Below are 26,913 nucleotides of genomic sequence, written 5' to 3'. Positions count from 1 at the left end.
ACTATCAGGTGCAATTAGTAGTTGCCTTGCTTAGCAGCAGAAATTCTGATTCCGACTGTAGTCATAAGGAATACCTGTACTAGTTTCCAGGCATTCAGGCAACTAGGCCTTTTCCTCAGAATCAATCTATTGATATCCGTGTATCTTTTGTAGGATTAGGTACACAATTTGTTTCCGCTTAGCAACATGCACTTCCTTTCTGTCTTAGCTTTACCATAACTACCCAGTGTTTGAAAGTTAGAGATAATAAAATAAAATTAAAAAACTGATTAAAGATCTGTTGGTGTTCTTTTATCTGCCCTTTTCTGTCTTGAGATAAAAAGGGGGAAAAGATCTGAAAAGGAAAAAGATCCTTACAGTTCTGAGTTTAAAGCAATGAATATTTGATTCAATTATACCTTTTCAATTTAAAAAAAAGTATTTGGTTTAAAGGACTTTCCAAGTAAAAAAAAAATCCTCTTACTCAGTCATTCAAGGCTTCACATTGGTGTTCAAACTGTTGATCTCCATAACAAGTTACTCTATCCTACTACTGCCACTTGTAAGACACATATTTGCATATATACACAGGGATATGTATGTATGAGGAATGCATGAATCTACAGCTAATTCACATAACTGAGATTAGTGAGAAATTGTAGTGAAATAATTTCACTAATATTATATCCAAAGATAGTCACTAGTCTCCTTTCCATTATGAAATGTCCTACCTACCTGTGAGAACAAACTTTGCTTTGACAGATTTCTGTTAAAGTTCCCACATGTTCTTCTAAGGATACAGAAATGGGATTCATTCCTATGAAAAGAACAGAGAAAAAAATCATTACCAAATAAAATCTATTTGAAATGTTGGCTTATTTGAAAGAGTGATACTTAGACCAAGATTTGTAATATTTATGGTACTTCTTCATGGATTTAATATTGAGTTCAATACTTAATCATATAATACCATTAAAACCCATTTGGGAGTGATGTTTTCATTTTCAATGTATACGAATGGCAAATCCCTTGTAAAAGGTAAAGGTTTCCCTCGCACATACGTGCTAGTCGTTACCGACTCTAGGGGGCGGTGCTCATCTCTTTTCAAAGCCGAAGAGCCAGCACTTGTCCGAAGACGTCTCTGTGGTCATGTAGCTGGCATGACACAACACCAAAGGTGCACGGAACGCTGTTACCTTCCCACCAAAGGTGGTCCCTATTTTTTCTACTTGCATTTTTACGTGCTTTCGAAACTGCTAGGTTGGCAGAAGCTGGGACAAGTAACAGGAGCTCACCCCATTACACGGCAATAATAATAATAATAATAATAATAATAATAATAATAATAATAATAATGATAATGATAATGATAATGATAATGATAATGATAATGATAATGATAATGATAATAATAATAATAATAATAATAATAATAATAATAATAATAATAATAATAATAATAATAATTTAATTTGTATACCGCCCTTCTCCCGAAGGACTCAGGGTGGTTAACAGCCAAATAAAACAACAATCAAGACACATACTATACAACTAAAAACAATAATTTAAAAACTTATTTAAATTTGGCCCAAGTTTTAAAATACATTCAAAAACCCTATAAAACTAATTCAAATTAAAACCCATAAAATCATCTAAAATATTAAAATTTAAGCCAGTCCTGCGTGAGAAAATAGATATGTCTTAAGTTCGCGGCGAAAGGTCCGAAGGTCAGGTAGCTCTCGAACTCCAGGGGGAAGTTCGTTCCATAGGGTGGGAGCCCACACAGAGAAGGCCCTTCCCCTGGGGGCCGCCAGCCGACATTGCTTGGCTAACGGCACCCTAAGGAGTCCCTCTCTGTGAGAGCGCACAGATCGGTGGGAGGCACAAGGTGGCAGTAGGTGGTCCCGTAAGTAACCCGTTCCTAAGTCATGGAGCGCTTTAAAGGTGGTGACCAACACCTTGAAGCACACCCGGAAGACCACAGGCAGCCAGTTCAGCCTGCGCAGGGTAGGTGTTATGTGGGAGCTCCGAACCGCTCCCTCTATCACCCGCACAGCTGCATTCTGGACTAACTGGAGCCTCCGGGTGCTCTTCAAGGGGAGCCCCATGTAGAGAGCATTGCAATAGTCCAGGTGAGAGGGATTCGAACCGCTGAGCTGCCAACCTTTCGATCGACAAGCTCAACGTCCTAGCCCCTGAGCCACCGTGTCCCTTTTAAATCCCTTGTATCTATACTTTAATTCTATTCATTATTCATACTAGTTCATTTTTTGTAATTATGATTTTTTAAAAGGACAAGTTTTAACTTTTATTAATGAGTACTAAATGCAAGAGATGTATCTTGAGAGTTGCTGATTCTCCTGTGTGAATGACTGCTTCCTGCTGACTAAATAGTCTGTAGAAGGAACACAAGACAGCCATTTTCTTTGAGTGAGTTCCCTCAATGTGTGAACAGGAAGAACAAACAAGAAGGTTGTTAATGAAGTTTGGTAGATGTTTCTGCTAGACCTGAGGGGTGTGGGGAGAGTGTTTACTTCACTAGGGCTCTCCCATAGGGGCCTCTTAATACGTCATGCAGGACTGCCACAGAATCTTTTCAGAGTCTTTATCCATTGCACTGATCACAGCCTTAGGGTTTTTTCCTTAGTTTGCCTTCTATTTCTGGCCTCCCTTACAAAGTTCATGACATGCTTCCTTAAAGATAGCTGCTGGAGGATTCATTTGTGAATCATTGATTTGTGATTTGTGATTTGTGATTTGATTTGTGAATCAGTGGGAAATGAAGGGAAATGAGTCCCTTCATTTCCCACTGAGGCTTTTCCTGGTCTTGATATTACTTTATCTCTTACTTTATTACTTTATTTCTTACTGGGCATCTCCACTAAGTATCCTAGCAGCAGCTGTGGATATGATGGACCAGAACGGAGGATGGCTCCAATAGCCTTTTCCCTGAATAACTCAAGAATGCTGTGAGGGCTCCTCCTTTTCCCCTCTCCCTTCTGCCTGCCTAGGGGATTGGGCAGGCAAGGAATACCCACTTTATTTGCTGGACAGCAAAGAGCTGTGGATACTGTGTTTTGCTCAGCTGCTTGGTGGAGTAAGAATTGGCAGAAAATTAACAACATCCATGAAGCTCAACCTCCTGAGCTTGGCTTCCGGCATTGGCCACTTTGTGAGGGGGCACAGGTAGCAGCGGCAAGAGTTAGGCTGCATAGATTGTGATGTCAGAATGTCAGTTAGCCCTAGAAACACCAATGACAGCCACGACCCCCACAGAATGCCATTAACCCATTTGTATGGAGCTAATTTGCCCCCTGTGGTGCACAAGGGATAGCACAAATGTGTGAACTAAATGAACTAGCAATTTCAGGCAGCCAAACTACTTTGTGATTGCACTGTAAACTTCCTGGCTCCCAAACACATGAATATGAATCACAATGACCCTTCTCAGATCCAGATGATAAGGAAGTTTGGAAACACAATTCATATATGCCAATTTAATGCTGAAGGACTCAATAGATAAAAGATTTATTTATTTATTTATTTATTTATTTATTTATTTATTTATTTATTTATTTATTTATTTCCATGTTTCTGTTAGAAAATCACATTGATGTGACCATTTTCCAAGAAACATATACTGAAAATGAAAAAGTAGGAGTAAATCCAATTGATACAACTTACTGGGTGCTGTTTACCACCACAATTATGGCATGCCAACCTTCATCAGGGGTAATATTGAGCAATTATCACTGATAGTGACATTCACAACTAAACTTCAATAAATCCCGTGGGAGGGCATGGATCCTGCTGTAAAAAAACAGGTGGTGCTAGCCACCCAGCGCAATAGACACCTTAGATAAGCATTGATTAATTTGCCTTCTGAATTGTCTCCCTCTCCAAAGCCCCAAGGAGCAAGGAACATACCACTTACATCAAGAGAATGCTCAGGACATTACAACAAACACATTACTGACTACTCATGCCCTTTCACTGCAGATAACCATCAATACTGTTATCAAAACCATCAAATGCAGTAAAGCAGGAGGATTTGATGCCATCCACCTGGAATTCTAGATAAACTATGGGCAACATACATGTAAATCAATAGATTATATATTACTCACATATTGTCTTCAGTAGCTGCTTATCAACATATTTTAATATGGCAAAAATGATATCAACTTTAATATTGGATAAACCAAAAGACAATAGAAAGCTAGTCCCCAATAGCCCTATTAAGCTCTTGCTGTAAACTCTTAGAAAGACTACTCTTAACAGGATCAGTTGTACACCTGAAGAACATCTCCCTGTGGAACAAATAGGATTTTGACAAAATTGAAACTGCTGAACCTACCAAGTTATACTGAAGCAGGATTCCAATGAGGCCTTAAAACCAAACTAGTTTTTGTGGACCTGATTGCAATATATGTCAGAGTCTGGAAGGAAGATTTATTATACAAATTACAACTGATCATCATCCCATGTCAAAAGACTATCCATCTTGTTAATAATATGCTGAGCAAAACGACTTTTCAAATAATAATGAGGGGGGAGATTAAATAATGGCCTACCAAAGGGCTCTGTGCTGGCTCCCACATTGCTCAAATTTATGCATATCTTATGCATATCTTTGATGCTAGACATCAAAGGACAGAAATTTGCTTATGCAGATGACCAGGTCCTAGCAGCCCAAAAGAAACATATGGAGGATGGTGACAACTCCCTCATAGAAGACTAAAAGCTCTGGGGAAGTGTTTTTCTGACTGAAGGCACATCCCAAGCATGAACAAAACAGAAACCACCTGTGTTACCACCTTAACAAGCAAAAAAAGTCCCAATGGTATACTTCAATTGCAGCCTGCTGCCTAACCATCCCTTTTGAAAATACCTTGGCATAATGCTGGACCAAATTCTCTCTTACAAGAAATAATGCAGCAAAAATTGATACTAGAAATAGCATACTGTACTTCAGGGAGCCTCTGCTTCTATGCTCAGAACATCAGCATTGGGATTGGTATATTCAAGAGCTGAATATTGCGGCTCTGTCTGGATTAACAGCTGCCATATAAACAAACTGGAAGCCAGAGTAAATGATACAATGTGAATAATAATAATAATAATAATAATAATAATAATAATAATTGTATCACGATCACATTGATTGGAAAGTAAACTGAATTATTGAATGTCCAGAAAAAAATATATCTGACCCAACACAAAAATTAGCAGCTTACAATGCCATCCACCAGTACTTGAAAACTCTGAATAGGATTCACACCTCGCATGGCATTTGTTGAGATTCTCTGTTTAAGTGGGGTAGAGAATCCTCCCCTAAATGTGACTGCGGTGCTCCTCTAGACACTGGATCATATATTGACTAGCCACCATTTGAGAGCTTATACAGAAGATGCAGTGGCTCAGTGGCTAAAACGCTGAGCTTGTTGATTGATAGGTCAGCAGTTCAGCAGTTCGAATCCCTAGTGCCACGTAATGGGGTGAGTTTCTGTTACTTGTCCCAGCTTCTGCCAACCTAGCAGTTCGAAAGCATATAAAAAATGCAAGTAGAAAAATAGGGACCACCTTTGGTGGGAAAGGTTACAGAGTTCCGCGCGCCTTTGGCATTGAGTCATGCCAGCCACATGACCATGGAGACATCTTCTGACAGCGCTGGCTCTTCGGCTCTGAAACAGAGTTGAGCACCATCCCCTAGAGTCGGGAACGACTAGCACATATGTGCAAGGGTTACCTTACCTTTTACAGAAGGAAAACCATATTTTTCTTTCCAACTAACAAATACTGCATTTAATTGGATAAATGGCATAAATATTAATAGATAAAACACTAATTCCATTTTCATGAATCAACATATTTCAAAATATAAACTATAATTTATATATAGCTTATTGAATTCCTCATGCTTTATAAAATTGACTAGTATTATGTCTCCTTTTATATTCCTTTTATATAAGAAAAATTCCTTGTGTGTCCAATCACACTTGGCCAATAAAAAATTCTATTCTATTCTATTCTATTCTATTCTATTCTATTCTATTCTATTCTATTCTATTCTATTCTATTCTATTCTATATATTTTTACTACTGCTTGGGAAACAAGGCCCTGTGTAACTAGAAGCTGGCTTGGATAGATGCAAGCTTCTCAACAGCATGAGAAAAATGCCTGAAGGTAAGCAGCATACAGTAGACCATTGGAACTATTGGGGGATGTGGACAATAGCTCCTTGAAGAATGGTGCAATTACCTTAACATAAGCCCCTAATTTCAGGCTCTTATTTCTTGCTATTGATATCCCCAATGGCCTATTCAATGTATTAGAACTGGATATGATGCAACTTCCAGCAAGTGCAACTAGAAGCTATATTGGATGCTGCAGAACTCCTAACAGCAGGAGAAAAATGTCTAAAGATAAGCAGTATGTGTCAGATCCTCAAGAGTGCTGGCTGGGTGATGGAGCAATCATGCTGTTCCCCATGGTTCACATGACTTGGAGAATGGCAACATTTTTGCATGGCAGCAGCAAAGCACGTGTGCGATGCGAACCCGTGGTAAAATTGGTTAGAACCCACCGCTGTTTGGTAACATGCAATATTTAATTGAAAGCTTTTTAAAAAAATTTGATAAAATGATAATGGCTGTGGAATTCAGGTGCAAGTAGCTCTGGATAAATTAGATTCACACAAGAAATGTGATTTGAAAGAACAGATCTATTGAAAAGAAATATGGACTGTACAGACTTAGAACTAACAGAGTTGATTGCTGAAATTCAAGCCTGCACTTTTTTACAACAGCAGCAACCTAACTGAGTGGAGAAGTGATAAATTGGTTTTCCCTAGGACTGAAGGACACTGGGGAATAGTTTTATCACATTTAACTGCAAACAATTTCATCTGGATTTTTTGGGTCAGAAGATAGGCCAACTTTGGAGTTTTTTTATTATATTTAACCAAACAGCAATTGATAACACTTTGTATTAAAAAAACAAACATGAATATTTGATCCAGGACAAATTGCTGTTAACTCTTGGAAAGATTTGGAATAGATAAGATGCTATGGTAAATTTTCAGTGAGTTCATTACAATAAGTTTGTTAACATAGAGTTTTGAAAATTGAGTCCTTCCTTTTTATTATTATTATTCTTGTTAACTATGTTGTCATTAATATAACATGATAGGTTAATAATTTGCAAATATATTTAGTAATTAAAACATTTTGGGCCTGTTTTGCAAGGGGTGGGAAACTAATAGTCAAACTAATATTAATCAGTATTCAACTAAGGATATAATATGTGCAAATGTGTTAGTTTTCTTAATGTCTTGTTTGTTTTGTGTTTATTTTATTTTTTGTAGTTTTGTATTTTAGCTTTCTTTGAATAAAATAACAATGGAACCAAAAGTAAAAAAAGATAGGCAGGCTTGGGGACCCAGGCAACATACCTTAGTGACATTGGCAGGGCTGAAATCAAATTTCCCAAACCAGAGGCAATCTGGGCTGCTAAACTGAATGTCCTCTTCATACGAAGTCTTCTTAATGTTTAATATACAGAACAATTAACTCCCTCAATAAGGACAAATTTTTAAATGTTTAGATATGAGGTGCAACTACCGCCCCTTAATTTGTATTTCCTTGACTCCTGGCAAATATATGGACAAGTTTACATAGTGTTCTGGACACCACTTGTTGAAGTAGTTTGCCACTGACTTTTTCCCAGAGCTGATACTAGCCCAAAGTTACCCATCTGGTTTCTTATGCTTGAGGCAAGACTAGAATTCACATCTTCCCACTTCTATTTCAATGCCTTGATCACTTATTTGTTTTAATTATCTACATACAGTTTTTGAGAAGTTTAATACCTTTAATGTATGTATGTATGTATGTATATATGTATGTATGTATAAAATGCAGACATATGCCCACAGCATAGAACAATCTTCCTGAAGTCTGATTCTGTGAAACTTGATTCCCAGGGAGTATCTCTTAAGAGAGGGATGACAAAAACAGTGTTCCGAAGAATTCTGGTGGCCACCTACCAGGGGTGGGTTCTAATTTTTTTTTACTACCGGTTCTGTGGGCGTGGCTTGATGGTCCTGTGACAGTGGGTGTGGCTTGATGGTCATATGACTGGGCAGGCATGGCCAACTCAATGTCTCTCATGTCAAGGGGTACCTCGCCTGGCCCCTCCCCTCCCAGCCATTCCTTGTCACACCCAGCCTCAACATATCTATAGTTCTGCAAAAATGTTGTTCACCTTTTTTCAACTTTATTATCTACATACTATAGATCAGGGGTCTCCAAACCTGGCCACTTTAAAACTTATGGACTTCAACTCCCAGAATTCCTCAGCTAGCTTTGCTGTCTTAAAGTCTTAAAGTGGCCAAGGTTAGAGACCTCTGCTATAGATGCACTTTCATGGACCACTGAAAGGAGGAAATGGCTCACATGCTTTGCCCAAGGGTGTGATAGGCAACAGGCTTTTAAGGGGCTGCTAGAAATAGGGGGGGGGGCAAAGTATTTTCCAAAGCACCAGAAGGCAAAACAAAAAGCAATGGATGGAAACTCAACAAAGAGAGAAGCAACCTAAAACTAAGGACAAACTTCCTGACAGTGTGAACCTATACAGGTTTCAGTCATAATTTCACATATAAAATAGCCATTCATGTAATACAACCTGCATATTGTTCAAAACAATCATTAGTATTATGGCTGATGTTTGACAGCAAGCCTAAAAACCCTATTCCCTCCCCACTCCAGGGGAAGGTTACTTCAAAATCCCCATTTCCTCCCCACCCCACTAATCTGTTCTGGGAAGGAATCAAACTCCCCGCTCTTCATTTCCCAAATAAAATATCCCAGATAATTAAGGAATAATCAAGCTGCTAGCAAGGAACCTGTCTGGAATTCCACATTCCTGCCAGCTGCATAAAGAAAACTTTGTAAGCAGAAAACAGTGTGCTTAGAGATCATAGAAAGTGGAAGCCTGAACTTCGGCTCCATTTACAAGCAGGCAGAAAACTCATTCAAGACAGGATACTTCACAATGGAAATCACCCAAACCTTTTTAGAAACACAAAGCCCATGTTGCACAAACCCCAAAACTTCAAAAACATTGAACCATATAAGAATTCCTCCTCTTATCCAATTTGTTGTTCAGCTGACCCAGAAAGGAGCTTCCAGCTCTGTCAATTTAAAATGACAGCGTTTCCCCCCCCACTTCTTCTTTGCCAAGTGATCTCCTGGCTGAGAAGCGAGCCGTTCAGTTGGGAAACTTCTTGGCTTCTCAATTTAAAGGGACGGTGTCTTGTTTTTTTTTTTCCTTTTCTTTGACAAGTGAGTCTTGATTTTTTCCTTCTAGCCGATCAGCTGGGAGTTGGGAGGCAGCAATAGATTGGGGGCGGGGCCAGGCAGAATTTTTACTACCAGTTCTACAAACTACTCAAAATGTTAACTACCAGTTCTTGGGAAACTGGGGAGAACCGGTAGCAACCCACTACTGCCACCTACAGTTAACAACAACACCACTAATCTGAACTAAGGAGTATCAATTCAGGAAAAATTAGAATGCAAGTGAAGAAAAACTGACGCTGAATATGATCAAATAAAACTTGAAGCCCCTTATCACCCCTTTCCAAACAGAGCTTTTCCAAGTGGTAAGAGGCCTGTTTTAATCTGGCCTGAAGAAAGCTATAGTTGTACAGCATTAGTTTCTCATGTTTTTGAGAAATTTGTGATAAAGTTGCTTGAATTTGCATAACAGTCTGCAGGTAATGCATTTATAGAAGTGGAATTACAGAAATGTCCTTCCTGTCATACTGGATGAGTTTCAGTTTTTAAGGGCTGAGGAGGGACAAGGTACTTGGATGTGTTTTTTCTACCATCTGTGTGCTTTATTGTTGTTTTTTCTTGGCTTATAAAATCTAGTAGGAAGGGATTTCAGGTTGGGTCCAGCATGACATAAGATAGGGAAGGAGGGAGGGAGTCAGAGCAATTGCAGCTTCTTTAAAAGACACAATGATCAGAAATTAAATCTGGAACCAGACCAGTGGCCAATATTCCCTTCCTAGGTAAGCAGTTTGAACATTGGCATGTTATCTATTCTAGATTTGCTTAGATGAAACTAATTTTATAGATTTATTTCTGTCTGATTTCAGGCCTCAGTATGGAATAGTATTTTGGCTATCTTACAGAATACTGTCTGCCAGGAAAAAGAGGAAGGGCAACTCTGTTGAACCTTTTAGACCTCTCCAGCAGCTTCCAGTACCATCAATGATAATATTCTCCTAAACAGGTTGTCAGTGTTAAGATGTGGAGGCACTATACTACACTGCTCCCACTCCTATTTGGATAGGATACATTAGATTTATGGGCTCCATTTTATCCCATATGACTTTTTACATTTAGCTTAAATAGTTGGCAGAAGTTATCCAGGTATGTGAGCTGAGATGTCAGCAATATACAGAAGATGTCCAGGACTACCATCAAATGAAGGAAATCAGGAATCCAGGCAGTTCAAATGAATGTAGGTTTATTGCATGCTAATGCTCTCAAAAATCTGAATTTCTAATGGCCAAAGCAAATTGGTGAAAGTTAAGAGTCAATGGAATTCAATGTGGGCTGGACTTAGATGTCTTGTGTGTGCAAAGGAATTCGACGCACTAACCCTAACCCCAACCCCTGCTTCAGGCTCTGCTTGCTCATCTCCTACAGCTACTTTTCCGTTTCATCTACTATGGGTGAAACAGTTGGTGTTCTGAACCAAGCTTGGACAGGATAATGGATTAGACTGAAACTCAATCCAGACAAAACAAGACAAATATTGTTTGTTGGTAAGTATCTGTATAGCTGAGTGGTGCCCTGCCTGTTCAAGAGAGATCTGCACTCACCTTAAAGGAGAAGGTTTACAGTTCGGAAATGTTCCTATATCCATCCTTGTCACTATAAACCCAAGTCACAAGGTGCTTTTCACTAACTGTGATAATACCTTACAAGGTAGACCAAGAAGCAGATGCCAGTTTGGTTACAGTTATAGAATCTTGCAGGCCTGATGTGTTTCTCCTCCTCTTCATATTAATGTCTGTTTAAATGTTTTCAGATCCATAATCCATCTGGGTTTTTGCAATGTTCATCTGCCTATTGCCTAATAACAGATTTTCCCTCTCTCCATCAAGGTCATCTTCTTTACTCTCTACACTTGGACAGAGACAACCTTGCAACAGTTTATTCATGCTCCAATAATTTCCTGGTCAATTTATTGCAATATGCTGTATGTGGGACAACCTTTGAAAATGGTCTGGAAACTTCAGTTAATTCAAAACAGAGGCAGCTAGATTGACAGATACCAATATATTATGTCGGTACTTTGCCATCTGCATTGTGTACCAATCAGTTTCTGTATCCAATTCTCAAGAATATCTTGAAACAGAGAGTAATGATTTTAATTTGCTATGCCTCAATATTTTTTTCAAGAAGTCTAAACACAAATATAGAACCACTATCTCCTGATTTATAATCTATTTTATTATAATTTATTATGATTATAATAATCTTATAGGATGAATATTTAAAATAATAATAATTTTTAGGATTAAAATAATCTTATAAAATAATAATCTTATAAAATGAATATTTTGATAACCCTTTCACAGTAGTAGAAGACACAATCTGTGTATACCAACCTTCTGCCTTAATGATCATCACATTTTGCTCCAGGTCAATTAAAGGTTGTATAAGACATAGCCGTGGTTCCTGCTTCTGAGTAATGCAAACTCCATTCTGATTTGTAACCATCCAGTTACGATCATACAACAAGCCTTGGTTTCCAATAGGCCACTGCATAACCTGAAGAAGGTAAAGGAAAACAGAACTGTTATTTACTCAACAGACATTGAATAACATTTAAAAAAAACTGGCATATATGTGTATTTCTTTTCAGCTCATTACAACAGTAAGGTATGTATATTGTCTTATATACATAGCACACTTTAAGGCAGTTCAACTTCTTTCTTCAGTTGCAGGCTTCTTTCTGAGTGCATAGTCAAATTTCAACTTTCTGCAATTTAGAATTTGGAAACAAGAAAACTATATAGCAAATTTAAAAGATTTGCTAAACCATTTAATCTAAAAAAGGTTGTTGTTTTTTTAAAGAAGCATTTCTACTCCAATGTCTGTATATTAATGCTATAATCTCACCAACGTCATATCACTATCCTACACTTTCCAATTCAATTCAATTCAATTGTAAAGTTCTTGGAAGATACTATTAAGCTTGGTTTGATGGCCAATAAAAAGTTGCATTCTAGTGCTTTAGCAATCTAAAACAAGTTCTGGTTTAATTTTGAAGCAGCTATCCCTTATTGGAATGTTTAAAAAAATGAAACAGAATTCCTATTCGTTTTTTCCTCACAGAGAAAAAAGCAAAATAATCCTATACCGAATGTTAAAAACATTAACTAAAAGAAAAATAACAATGTGGGACATTTCAGGTGTATGGACCTCACTTTTCAACAGTCCTGGAAGCAAGGTGATTGGTAAGAGTGGTATACGGAAAGCAACAGTTCTCATCTCATTATTTGTCTCATCTCTTTCTGCTGGGCTTCTGCTTACTCTAATGCATTCCTAATGGTTTCATTTTTTAAAAAAACGTTGAATAAAGAAGTCATAGGCTATTCATACATTCCTGGGAGAGAAAAAAGCAAGTTTTCTAATACTATAACTAGTGTCAATAGTGAGGCATGGGTAAGTAAGGTTCCAATGCGATAAACGTAAGTTAGACAGGGATATTTTGAATTCTCTTTGTAACAATGAATATCTTAGTATAATTTTAATTATATTTAATGTATAATGTATACATTAACATGATTCTGAAATAAACTTTCTATTGACTAATTTCTCTTGGCCTAATTTAAGTAATCATGCAAATTGCAGAAATTGCATTTTAAACAGAAGCTTACATATTTTGCTATCTATTACATCACTTTTATGTAAACACTCCAAGACTATACTCTGGAATCTATACACAATTAAAAAAAATATTCTGGCAAAATTATAATTGCCAAAAGAAGGCAAAAAACCCCCATTTCTATACTGATTTTTTTTTAAATCAGCAGCAAAAAGCTTAATTTCAGGTTATCTTTATTTGTTACATATTATTTGTTGAAGATTCTAATCCAATAAATGTCTGAGTGTAAATACTTTTATTAAATTGGGCAATTTTTAGAAACTTGTATAGCATTGAATTGGTTATATCACTAGCCATTTGAAGATTCAAAATGTTTTCAATGTTTATGTCTCTGAATTACTAAAAAAAATTGTATAGGAAAATACTTTAACTGAAGGCGAATCATTGTTTTAACCTCAATTTTTATTAACTTTTAAATTACAGATGCCTTTAAGCATCAAGTTGATGTAAATATATCTTCTAAAGTGTAAAAAGCCTGGATTTTCACAACATCTCCTTGGAACTGAAATTGTTTGCCTAAGGTACTGAGAAAAATTTAGTATAAGTTCAAGACAATGGTAGATAGAAGAGAGGGGCATAGAACTACTGGAAGAGAAGCAAAGAATTCTTGTCCTAGTCATAATAATGTTGACGACCTATAGGGTGACTAGATCATCACAAGGAAGAAAACCGACATGCATGAGGCAGCAAGTCATTGAGTCCTCTCCTCAGTCCAGCAAGGAGGAGAAAATTCTGACCAACCCTGAAAAGGGTCCGGTCTTCTATGACAGCAACAATGAGAAAGAAGACAACCCGATGGTAAGTGGCACCATCATCCCCATGATGGCCCGGGTGGAGATCGTGGTGCCTTCCTTGGGGGCAAGGGGGGGCCATCATGGCATAGATGACCTCTTGTAGAGAACAAGAAATGGCCTGGACTGAGATAGGAAAGAACTGTTACGAAGGCAAAGAAGGCTAAAAGATTCTTTAAGTCTCAGGAATCAAGATAATATTCAGAAGCAGATCAGGAAAATGCTCCCAATTCACTGAGATATCAGGAGAGGAGACAAAGCATAATCGGGCTTGCAAGATTCTGTAATTGTAGCCTAACTCAATAAAATATCTTACTATGGAGTTGATTTTTGTGGTATGGGCTATCTAGTGGCAGTGACAAACAAGAAGTGATACTATTATTTTATAGTGCATTGGTCAAACCATACTTGTGTTCATATTGCGTTCAGTTCTTGCTGCTACAATACAAAAAACCCCAGCAAAGAATGGGAAAGATTGTAGAGAAGAACAATAAGGGAGTTAAGAGCTTTGGAAATTAAATCCTATGAAGACTGGTTAAAGGAACTTGTTATGTGTTGCCTAAAGAAGACTAAAGCAAGACATGATGGCATCTTCCAATATATGATATTATAAGGGCAGAAGGTTCTTCATAGCATCTAAGCATATGACAAGAATTAGTGGGTGGAAACTTAACAGAGAGAGATTAAAACTCTGGATCTACAGGGGAAATTCTTGAATGTGAGAACATTTAAGGAATGTTAACCTGCTTATTTAGTGAAGTCACGGGGAAGTCCTCACTGGAGGTTTTCAAGAAAAGATTGGACAGCCATTAGTCAGAGATGATATGAGGATTGGCCAGGCTGCTGGACTAAATGACCTCTGATATTTTCCGATCCCACAATTCTATGATCACACCTCAGTCTAAATCAACAGCAACAGGTATGACATCACTATTGTAGTACTAACTAGACTAAAAAAAAGTTTTAAAAAAAGCAGTTCAAAAATAACAGTCCAATTGGAAGGATCAGTCTGAACACTACAAATCAAGACCTTTTTAAAGCTAAAAACCAACTGTCATAATATATGTTTTACATAATGTAGGTAGCCCTTGACTTACAATTACAATTGAACCTATTGTGTCTGTTGCTAAGTAAGACAGTTGTTAAGTGAGTTTTGCCCCATTTTGTGACATTTCTTGCCACAGTTGTTAAGTGAATCATTGCAGATATTAAGTTAGTAACATGGTGGCTAAATGAATCATTTTGTTTGTCAAAGGGTGGTCACATAGCATAGGACACTGCAACTGTCATAAAATTCCAGTTGCTAAACATCCCAATTTTGATTATGTGGCCATGGGGATGCTGCAAGTGTTATAAGAATGAAAAACGATCGTTAAGTCTATTTTTTTAGAGTTGTAACTTCAAATGATCACTAAACAAATGGTTGTAAGTCAAGGACTACCTGTATTTACAGTTCTCAAAAAAAAAACCCATTCTGGGAATGGAATTGTTTGGCATATACCACAATGGCTTTGCTGTTATTTTATTTTATTTTATTTTATTTTATTTTATTTTATTTTAGTTTAGTTTAGTTTAGTTTAGTTTAGTTTAGTTTAGTTTAGTTTAGTTTAGTTTAGTTTAGTTTAGTTTAGTTTAGTTTAGTTCAGTTCAGTTCAGTTCAGTTCAGTTCAGTTCAGTTCAGTTCAGTTTAGTTATGTTGTTTTATTTATTGTTTTATTTTATTCACACGATAATCCTGTAAAATAAGTTGGGAGAGAGAGATTTACTGGCCCAAGGTTATCCAGTGAATTCCATAGCTAATTGCTGACTTGATGCTGGGTTCTAGACTAGTATTTTCATCATCAAAACAATAGTGGCATACAATGTGTTAATTTTCAAATAATTTCCAAATAGTTACAGTCCTGTGAAAAAGAAAGTACACCCTCTTTGAGTTCTATGATTTTATGTATCAGGACATAGTAAAAATAATTTTGCCTTTAGCAGTTCTTAAAAATGGGTGAATACAACCTCAGATGAACAACACATGACATGTTAGACTATGTCATCATTTATTTTACAAAAGAAAGCCAAAATGGAGAAACTATGTGTGAAAAATTAAATACACTTTATGATAGCTTGTAGAGCCACCTTTAGCAGCAATAACTTGAAATAATCCTCATCAATCCATTGTTGTGGAAGAAGTTTGACTCACTCTTGTTTACAACATTGCTTCAGTTCATTGAGATTTTTGGGCATTTGTTTATGCACAGCTCTTTACTATAGCATTTCAATTGGGCTGAAGTCTGGGCTTTGACTTGACCATTGAAACACCTTGACTCTTTTCTTTATTAGCCATTCTATTGTAGATTAGATCATTGTCCTATTGCATGACCCACTATTGGCCAAGCTTATCTATCAGACAAATGGCCTCACATTCATTACAACATGTATGCATAATAATACTATCTTTCAACCTCGAATCTTTCCATTTAATTCTTTAATTTATTCTATTTAATCAGGCCATCCTTACTAATCCTGGTATAATATATATATTGTATTAAAATCTAATTCTCTTACTTCATCCTAATAACAATCACCATATTATTTAAACATACATATTAAATCCATCTTTCAACCTCTAATCTTCCATCTATTTATTACTTTTATAATATGTATATCTTTATTTCTACTTCTATTCTAACTTTTAATAAGGCCCCCATTATATTAAAGAAAGAAGGGGGGGAACCAAGAAATAATATTTCCTTTCTATCCATCATCTCTTGCCTATTTTAATATTTCCATTTTTATTTGTTTTTTAGCTTGCCTCCCATACTTTTCTCTAGGATCTTTGTCTCTTTCTACCTCTGCATTTTTACTGTTTAGTCTAAGTATTCCTCCCATCTCTATCCTCTTATGCTGCCAAGCTTCCAGGGTATCTGCCCAAACCCTATCTCTTTTTCAATGGTATCTTCCCATTCCATCTTTAAATCCCTTAAAGATACTTCCCCCCTGATTTGTTTCATTATGGTGTTTATTATCTTCTCTTCTTGTTTTGCTTGTTGATTTATCTGTTCTGTTTTTTCCTCCATTCTCTCTGTTGTCTCCTCCTTCTCCTGGGCATCTTGGTCTTTATTCATTGTCCCTTGTAGAGTATTTTCTATTTTCCCATCTATGTTTTGCATTAAATTGTTAATCTCCCTAAAGTTCTTTGTCAGAGTCCTTAATGCTTTTGAACATCAACAATATTTCTTTTGCACTTCCACTCATTTCCCCCATATGGAGCATCTAGTCTTATTTTAATAAGGACCACTTTTACTCAATAGTTCAACAACCATAGGTTCAGGCCTAAAGTTGCTCTTCAAAGAATACTGCAGTCAGAGTTCTTTTATATCACAGGGTTATTCAATCAGACGTTCAGGAAACTCTCCAAATATCTCCTTATGTCCCCTCTATAAGTTTAATAGCATTTAAAAATTGCTTTACTTAGGTATCTTCCTTGTTCTCACTGTTGAACCTCCCATATTCATAAGGTAGATAAGTATAGAACAGTAAATATCACCACAGTTCTCCAAATAAATGTTGCTTACTTTTCTAATCAAAAATTTTCCCAGGATTGTAAAATATGATATATTTTCCTTCGTCAGCAGAGGGCGGTCTCAGCTTAGATTTCAGCATTGTTTCAGTTCTAAGAGCTATTAAATCCAACTTAAATTCAATTTATAAGAAGAAAGTTATCTATTATTAATTATTAAAATATTAAATTATTAATTATTAAAATAGATAGGTCCAGCATTATGAAATGCCTTTCCAAAATAATGCCTGCCCAATTTAGCCATTCAATTTTATGTGCTTTGAAATTTTTAACTTTTCCTCTCTTTGTTCTTTTCTTTCAATTCTGTAGTTTTTCTCTATGTGATTATTTGCCGCTTTAATAAATAGTTAAGAATCTCTTTCGGATTTTTTCCCCCCTTTTCTTTTTAAAGTTAGATTTTGAGTAAAAAAGAAATCATCTTACCCAGCTCTATTCATTGTTCATTTACACCGCTCCTGCACTTTCTTTGTTGCCTCGGCTATCCCAGCTTTTGGCTGCCTCTTCTCCTCATCATGAAGGAGAGGGAGGGGGGAACCCTGGAACAAGCAGGAGAGATTGCGACTCTCCGCAACTTGCAGGGTACCCCTCTTTTCTTCACCACCTCTCAAAGGTGGTTTTAGCTCCTTTCAGAGACTTCTAATGTGGAGAACTTGGCGTTCTCCATGGGCACACGGAGACCTGCTTTTCACGTCCGATATCGCCATGACATCAGCCTAAATCACCAAACAAGCCATACTTGTTCAGTCTTTTTCTAAATATACTGTCATGAACTTTAACATTTAACATGCTAACTAAGGCCTGTAGAGTCTGAAATGTAACTCTTGGGTTTTGTTTTATTTTTTTTGCAATTTCTTTGAGCATTGCATGATCTCATCTTGGGGTACATTTGCTAGGATGTTCACTTCTGGGAAGACTGGAAACTGTCTTGAATGTTTTCCACTTATGAATAATCTTCCTCACAGTAGAATGATGGACTTTAAATTGTTTGTAAATGGCCTTATAACCCTTCCCACATTAATGGGCAGCAATAACTGCTTCTCTAAGATCATTGCTGATATCTTTACTCTTTAGCACTGTATTAATGCACATTCAATGCTAGAGACCAGCAAACTCCTAAAACTTTGGCTTTTATAAAGGTAGTCACATTTGTTGATGATCAGTTGATCGAGGAACTTGATTAGCAGCACCTGGCTACTTAACCTCTTCAACCTATGGAAATAGTAACGATGTACTTAGTTTTTCACACATGGCTTCTCTATTTTGGCTTTCTTTTCATAAAATAAATGATGACATACTGTATTATGTCATATGTGGTTGTTCATCTGAGGTTCTATTTACTTACTTTTTACTATGTTCTGAAACATAAAACCACAGAACTCAAAGCGAGTGTATTTTCTTTTTCACATAATTATATACGCTATTTCCATTCTTTTCATGACTTAAACCAGAATAAATAGATATATGGAATACTTGTTTAGTTTTACAGATAGTCCTTGACTTAAGAACATAATTGGGACCAGAATTTTGGTCACTAAGTGATGCATCATTAAACAAGACATCATATGATTAGATCCATTTTTATGACAATTTTTCACTACACAAATTGTGTCGTTGATATGGGAATCTGGCTACCTCAATTGAAGTTGCTTGTCAGAAACTGGCTGGAAAGGTCACAAATCATGATCATAGGACACTACAACTTGGTTGTAAATGCGAACCAGTTGCCAAGCACCTGAACTGTGATCATGTGTCCATCAGGTACGAGTCATAATTTTTAGGATAGGGTATAAATCACTTTTTCCAAAATTGACTAGAAATAAGAAAAAATGAAATATACAGAACATCAATAGGTTTCTCAAAATAACATATTTCAGGGCTAAGAGCCACACTTAGCCTTTATTGATACACTGGGAAGTATTGTATATGAAAAAAGGAGGTGGAGATAAAAATAAACTTAACATAAAATAATAAATTATTTTCCACATATTTCATTAATTACCCCTTTCTCCTATTCAAATTGTAATTTAATTCTTACTTTCAAATTTATTTTCAGAGGATCCATACTTCTTGATCCACACCACAAGGTTTTTAACATGCATCTTTTTATGTATTTTCTTATTTTTGTATTTATTTGTTATAATATCTCTTTAAAAACTCTCCGGCTTTCATATTGCCCATGACCGTAAAATATTACTGAAACCATTTACCTCAAATGCAGCACATGATTTGATTGGGTACAGGAAAATATTGGTGATTGTAATTGTCTTGTTACCATTTGGCACTTCTACTGAATTAGTAAAAACTTCAGATATGTTGATTTCTGCACAACTTTCAGTCAAATGCACATTTCCTTCTGGTATCACTGATGCATAATGGTGACTTAGCTGTAAATTCTTGATTATCCTTTCCAAATGCTGTTCAGTTGCATTCTTCTCATCATGAGTGTTGCTATTCCATCTGGGAAATGAGGCAATCTTTGGAACGATCTCTGTCTGGAGTGGACATTTTACTAAATTGAAAGCAGATAATCTAATACTTATAATGAATTTCAGAAAGGCTTGGACATCTTCAAATGTAGACATATAGCCAAATGAAATTCTCACAGACCCCGTGGGATGTCCATCAATTATATCTATGTCATCTCCACACACATGACCAGCCTATTTAGGAACAAAATATAAAGATATTTTGTAAATGTTATTAAAGTATATTTTATAAGTTAGAGCATAGAGATTCTCTATAAACATAGTCTAAATGCTTTAATGACATAGTTGATTTGGTGATCTCTCTTCCAGAATAAGAACCATCCATCTTTACCTAATTTTCTATAGAATTGCATTCCTGATTATTCATGATCTATGACATAACCTTCACAGAGACAGGAGATTATAGAAGTTTGGACAGTTGTGAATATTTGTTCATAAATAATAGAAGAAGACAGAAAAGGATCAGTATATACAGATCAGTATGGAAAATTCATTTCTGGAAGTTGCAGGAACGTTGGAATTAATTAACTATGAAATACTGGTGTTCTTAATCTTAAGAAGAACTGAAGCTAAATTTAGAAAAATGCATATGTAAGATTTCAGAAAAGGAAAATTTAATAATCTCACAACAATGACAAAATAAGTTTATGTAGTGATAACATATATCAGTGATAATATAGAATACATTTACAATTCCGTGTCAGGACAAATTAATGAGAAACATACTGGGTCAACAATAATTTCAGCCAAGTATACACTGATGGTTTTACTTCAACTGAATCAAGGTGTTTTATCATAAACCTTGCTTAACATTAAAATCACTCTTGGTACCTATATTTCTCAATATTTTTTATTAATCATTTAAATGAGAGTGCAGATGATACAAACATTAAGTGGGGAAGTTAGTAATTTAGAAGAAGTAACATTACACAAATTTGATAACTTAAAAAGAAACAGATTAAAATAATTTGAGACGCAAAACTTAAACATAGAAGTATAAGATATAGCATAGCTGGATACTTTAAAAATGGATGAAGACTATCGCCTGACATAGTGTAAGCCGCCCTGAGTCTTCGGAGAAGGGCGGGATATAAATGCAAATTAAAAAAAATCATTATAACTATAAGCCATTTGAAAGACAAACCAGTTTGCTAGAGAGATTAAGGCTCCTTATCCTTGGATAAAAAGACAACTAAACAGCTATTTGTCAAGGGTGGTTTTATTTGGTTTCCTGCCCTGGTCTCTTCCAACTTATAATTCTATGGATTTGTTATTAGATTTTTAAGATATAAAAAAAAAATTGGATCAAGATAAATCACTTCAGAATTCTTTCCATGTTTAACATACTTGCTAATTAATGGATCAGATGCAAAATGATTCTAATTATTTTAGCGGTAGAACTGCTACATTGAACATATACATATACATACCTGTAGGTTCTTTTTGATGTCATCATGGCTTATCCCCAAGTACTGCTGACAACCTCCAGTATTACAGAAACAGCCTGTGCGCAAATGGATGTTGTAGAGCCCAGCCAGTTTGTCCACCTTGTTTCAAGAGGTTTCCCCACCCCCGAAAAGAAAAAGATTCTTAACACAGTAACAAATATTGTTTTCTATCATTAGAATATTCATGAAATATGAACAAAACACGGTAATTCTAAATAGATTTTATAACTGGAGAGGATATAAGTGTGAATACAAGAGTAGAAACGAGAAATATGTTTTTAAATAGTAAAATATACTATCATTATCACCATCACCACCACCACTACACACAACACACACAAAGATAGCATGTAAAGAATGAATAATGAGGAAAAACACTAGATATACATTATGATAATTAAAATAAATTAGTATAGCAAGAAAGAAGAGGAGGGAGGGGGAGAAAGAGGAGGATAATAAATAGAAAATAAAAGAGAAAAAAACCATATAATAGTCATTGGCATACAATAAAATTAATAATTTAATCATTTAGCAAGATTGCATAAAAGCATATTGCAGTGGTGAAATCCTCCATGGTTTGTCACTGGTTCGCTGCCCACTCATGCACAGTGCGCACCATAAGCGTGCTTCACATGGAAAAAGGAGGCTTATGAAGGTAAGTAGAACAGCAAGGGGGGGGAACAGCTGTGCTGTGCGATTTTGATTCGCTAGAAAGAAGATTTCCTCCTTTCTAGAGAATATAAATGGTGCGACACAGCTGATCGTCAGAAATACCAGTTCACTCGAATCAGTAGCATTTCACTCCGGTATATTGCTTCATTTTTGTATTTTTAGAAAGACTTTTCAAAACAAGGCAATATGAATTAGGACAACACGTTGCTGAGGTGCCTAACTGACAACTAAAACGTAGAGCCAGAAACTAGAGGGTCAGCTACATTTCTTACTAATAAGGATGAAATAATTGAAGGAGTGGTGGTTGTAGAAATTATGGGAGAAAGTGATCATGTCATACTAGAATTCAATATAATACAGGTAAGGTAACTGAATAAAGTCAAACAAATGTTTTAGACTTTAAGAGAGCTAACTTTCAGATCAGGAGGAACTGAAAACAAGACAAGAAGTAAAAGAAGAGGCTACAGACATTGACTGGTGGCCATATATGCAGATACAATCCAGATACAGGTCAGATTTAGAACAGTATGGATTTAAAAAAGAAACACATAAAGTAGACAAGATCCTTCAAGGCACAGAGGACAAATTGATTAAAAAAATATAATTATTTATTGAGATACAAAATGGAGGAGAAGGTAGTCAAGAAAATACGATAATTTGGGCCAAAAATTTGAGCTACAACACTGAATGGGAGAAATTATGGAATAAAAATTACAAACTGACAATGTCTGTAGCCTACAACGAAAATATGTATAAAATATTTTATAGATGACACCTTTCACTGGCAAGACTGGCCAAAATGTTCCCAATACCCCATCAACCTGCTGGAAATGAAAACAAAATCAGGGAACATACTACCACGTGTGGTGGACGTTACCCAAGGCAAAACAATATTGGAGTAAAATTAGAATATATTTAAAATAGATAACCAGACAGTTTATAGAAATGAAGCCAGGAATACTTCCAGGAAAATATGACAAAAATACAATATTTAATTATACATATTATAACAGTGGCAAGAATAATATATGCACAAAATTGGAAAAACAATAATACACCAATGGAAGAAAATTTGATTAGAAAAGTTTTGGAATGCGCAGAGATGGACAAGCTCACAAAGGAAATACAAGAAAAGGAGGAAACAGAATACTACATGGTATGGATAGTTAGAAGAGAGGTATAAAGGGCAAATAAAGAGTAAATGAGGAAGATATAGGAGTTGAAATGTAATAACAAACAAATGGAAATGGAACCAACACAGAATCTATGATTGAAATTGAGTACAATGTTATCTTTATGTATATAAATCAATATTAGAATCATATGTATAAATGATAATTTGAAGTAAGGGAGAAAAATAGATATGTAAGAAATGTTTACTGATGTGAAAATGTTGAAAAGAAGGAAATTGTAAAAATTTATTTTTTAAAAAAAACCTGTTTAATAAAAAAAAATTTTAAAAAAGAGAAAGAGAGAGAGAGAGAGAGCTGACTTAAACAAACTAAAAGAGGAACCAGGAAGGATTCTTTAGATAGAAATCCTAAAGGGGTAAAAAGTTCTGGATACTTGGAAAACTTTGAAAAACGAGATAATTAAGGCCCAACCAAAACTATATCACAGAGAGAGAAAAAACAACAACCTCCAGATGAATCATTACATAAAGAGCTCTCTGACACACTAAGGGACAAAATAGGTAACTATAAAAATTAGAAAGGAGTATATATGGTAACTAAAACTAAATATCAACAAATAGTTTAAATATGCATGGATAGAGTCAAGAAGGCTAAGGCTCAGAATGAACTAAGACTTGGCATTGCAACAAATGCCAAAACTAAGCAAAAAAACCCACCTTCTTTTAACATGTAAGGAAGAAAAAATAAGTCAAGGAAATGGAAATGGAAAGGCCACTAATGGGAGAAGATGGCAAGAAGGTGATGGGCAGCAGGGAGAAAACTGAACTGATGTATTTATTCTTTGCATCTGTCTTTACACAAAAGGAAAAAATAGTTCTACCCAGCAAAAATAGCACCAAGGGAGACAGAACAGGAATGAAGGTCAAAATAGGTAAGAAATTGCTATAAAAACACATATCCATTCTAGATGAGTTCAAATTGCAGTTTACATCCCAGGGTTCTGAAGGTGATAACAGATGTGATCTTGGAAACACTTCAGAGTTCCTGGAGCAGGGGGAACTGCAAGAGGACTGCAAACGAGCTGATGTGGTGTTAATCTTCAAAAAGGAGAAAAGGTGGATCTAGGAAACAATAGACCAATCAGCTTGACATCAATATCTGGAAAAATCTTGGAAACGATAATCAAGCAATGGATTTGTGAGCACTAAACATGAACAAGGTGATTACTAGAAGCCAACATGAATTTGTTAAAAACAGATCATGACAGGCAAACCTTATTGCATTCTTTGATAAAGTGGCTAAATTTATCAATTTAGGGAATCAGGGAAATGCTGTGGTTATAGCATATTTGAACTTCAGTAAGGTTTCTTGGTAAGATAGAACAATGTGTGATAAAGTTACATCACCAGATGGATTTATAGTTGGCTGACCAACTGCACCTCAGCATGAAGTCCCTAATGGAATTACATCTACATGGAGAGAAGCATGCAATGAGGTTCTTCAAGGTTCTGTCTTGTGTCCAGTGCTCTTCAAACTCTTCATAAATGACTTAGATCAGTGGTTTTCAGCCTTTTCTTCACATGGACTTCTTTAAATATCTTCTGGGCCCTGGACCCTGGCTGCAGACATCCCCCAAGACTTAATTCAAGATTTAAATTACAACATTTCTTCAAGCTTTTGTGGATCCTTTATGACAGGGATGTCAAACTCAGGGCCCAAGGGCCAGATCTGGCCCACGGGATGCTTAAGATCTGGCCCGTGGGGCCACCCTGGAAACAGCAAAGGACCGGCCCATGGTGCCTCTGCCAGCAAAAAAGGGAGCTCGGGAGGCTGTGGGTGGCTCTCCGAGCTCTGTTTTCGCTGGCAGAGGGTTGCAGGAGGCTGTCACAGGTAAAAACAGACCTCGGGGGTCTGTTTTCACTGCAGAGCGCTCAGGTTGCCACAGGTGCCCCCGACAAAAGTGAAGTTGAGCTGGCCATGCCCACCCTGGCCATGCCTTCCCAAGGTCAAACACAATCCTGATGTGGCCCTCAATGAAATTGAGTTTGACACCTCTGCCTTATGATGACATTGTGCCACCTCCAGTACAGGTTGAGAACCGCTGATGTAGATGAAGGTCAACTCATCCAGCAGCTCTGAGGATAAACCCTCATGTAAGAAATCACTTCATCTCAACACAAATGTGTAAAACTAACAATGAAAGCCTCCTTGAATGCATATCAGTTAATATAAAGAGAAAAAAGAATGACATTGCAGTAGATATCTAGTCAAGGATACCCAATGAAGCACAAGAAATAGATTAGCTTTTTGCCAACTTTTTGCCATTTACCAATGTGTGCAGAAACACACTAAAGTAATAATGAGGGCTTAACTACTTTGATTTCAATTGGGAGACAAAAAACTCTGCATCAAGTGATCAAACAGATTCCTGACAAGCCTAATTGATAATTTTCTTATCCAAAAGGTAGAGAAGGGAACTAGAGAGTCACCTCTACTGGAATTAATTCTTACTAACAGAGAAGATATGATAGAAAGGGATGAAATTGCAGGAACTTTGGAGGAGAGTGATGGTGTCATATTGAAATTCAATATCGCCACAAGCAATAGAACAAAATGAAAACTAGTGTCTTAGGTTTTAAAAGAGTTTATTTCAACAAAATTAAAGAGAGTTTGAGAAGGACTCCATGAATGAAAATCGTAAAGGGAAAAACAATTCAAGAAGTTTGGGAAATTGAAAAATATGATTATAAAAGTTCAGTCCAGCACAGTACCATTGAAAAAGTAGAATAAGAAATCTAAGAAGAAACCAACATGGTTGCATAAAGAACTCTCTAAAAAACAAAAAGAACAAGTACAAAAAAGTGGAAATAGGGACACATAACTAAGACAGGATACATCATATAGCCTGACTCTGCAAAGAGAAAAGCTAAGGCTCAGAATGAACTAAGTTTGCAACAAATGTTAAAAATAATAAAAATAATTTTTTTTCAAAAAATTATGTTTTTGTAAAAAACAAAAAAGTGTCATGAAAACAACTGGTCCAATAATGGGAGAAGATGGCAAGGAAGCGATGGGCAGCAAGAAGAAAGCAGAGCTGCTTAATTCATTCTTTGCATCTGTCTTCACACAAAATGAAAAGAATAGCCCAGCCTATCCAAAAAAAGAATAATAAAGCACAGACTAGGAATACAAGTTAAATTGGCAAGAAAATGATAAGACAACACCTGTCTACTCTAGATTCAAATCACCAGGACCAGATGGATTACATCCTAGAGTTCTGAAAGAGCTGGCAGATGTGATCTCAGAATCATTGAATCATATTTTTCAAAGTTCTTGAAGCACGAGGAAACTACCAGAGGTAGAAAAGAGCTGATGTGGTTTCCATTTTCAAAAAAGGGAAAATATGGACCCAGGAAATTACCTAGATCAACACCCATACTTAGATCAAATATACCAGGGGTTCCCAGCACCCAGTCTGTGGACTAACACCAGGCCGCAGCATGCCAGAAACTGGTCCATACAAATAAGTGAAGTCTTATCTACATGATACCGGCAGCACATGAAATCATGCCCCCTATGGTCCACAGAAAAACCTCTCTCCACAGTGCCCAAAAGATTGGGGGCCATCGAACTAGACCAATCAGCCTGATATTAATACCTGGGAAGTCCCTGAAAAGAAAATTAAGCAACAGATCTACAAATACCTAGAAGCAGCAAAGTTATGACCAGAAGCCAACACAGGTTTGTCAAAAATGGATCATGCCAAAAAATCATATTTTATTCTTTGACAAAGTGATTAAATTAGTCCACAAGTGAAATTCTGCAGACATAATACACTTAGATTTCAAAAAGCATTTGAC

The 26,913-nt window shown here is 36.3% G+C and overlaps 1 protein-coding gene across 5 annotated transcripts in view; it reads right to left on the bottom strand.

Moving 5' to 3' along the window:
- The window catches only part of MOCOS (molybdenum cofactor sulfurase), a 62,515-nt gene that overhangs the window by 10,687 nt on the left and 24,915 nt on the right, over window positions 1-26,913 (bottom strand). For all 5 annotated transcript variants that reach the window (XM_058180184.1, XM_058180181.1, XM_058180180.1 and 2 more), the window contains 4 exons: window positions 21,231-21,347; window positions 19,522-19,974; window positions 11,670-11,832; window positions 715-796 (listed from right to left, as the gene is read on the bottom strand). In XM_058180184.1, the coding sequence (XP_058036167.1) occupies window positions 715-796; window positions 11,670-11,832; window positions 19,522-19,974; window positions 21,231-21,347 (815 nt within the window). The remainder of the gene's footprint in view (window positions 1-714; window positions 797-11,669; window positions 11,833-19,521; window positions 19,975-21,230; window positions 21,348-26,913) is intronic.

The sequence above is a fragment of the Ahaetulla prasina genome, chromosome 4 (assembly GCF_028640845.1).
Source record: "Ahaetulla prasina isolate Xishuangbanna chromosome 4, ASM2864084v1, whole genome shotgun sequence".
Classification (NCBI taxonomy): Eukaryota; Metazoa; Chordata; class Lepidosauria; order Squamata; family Colubridae; genus Ahaetulla; species Ahaetulla prasina.
Note: the sequence above shows the minus strand (reverse complement) of the source record. Positions and strands in the feature narration are given on the sequence as shown.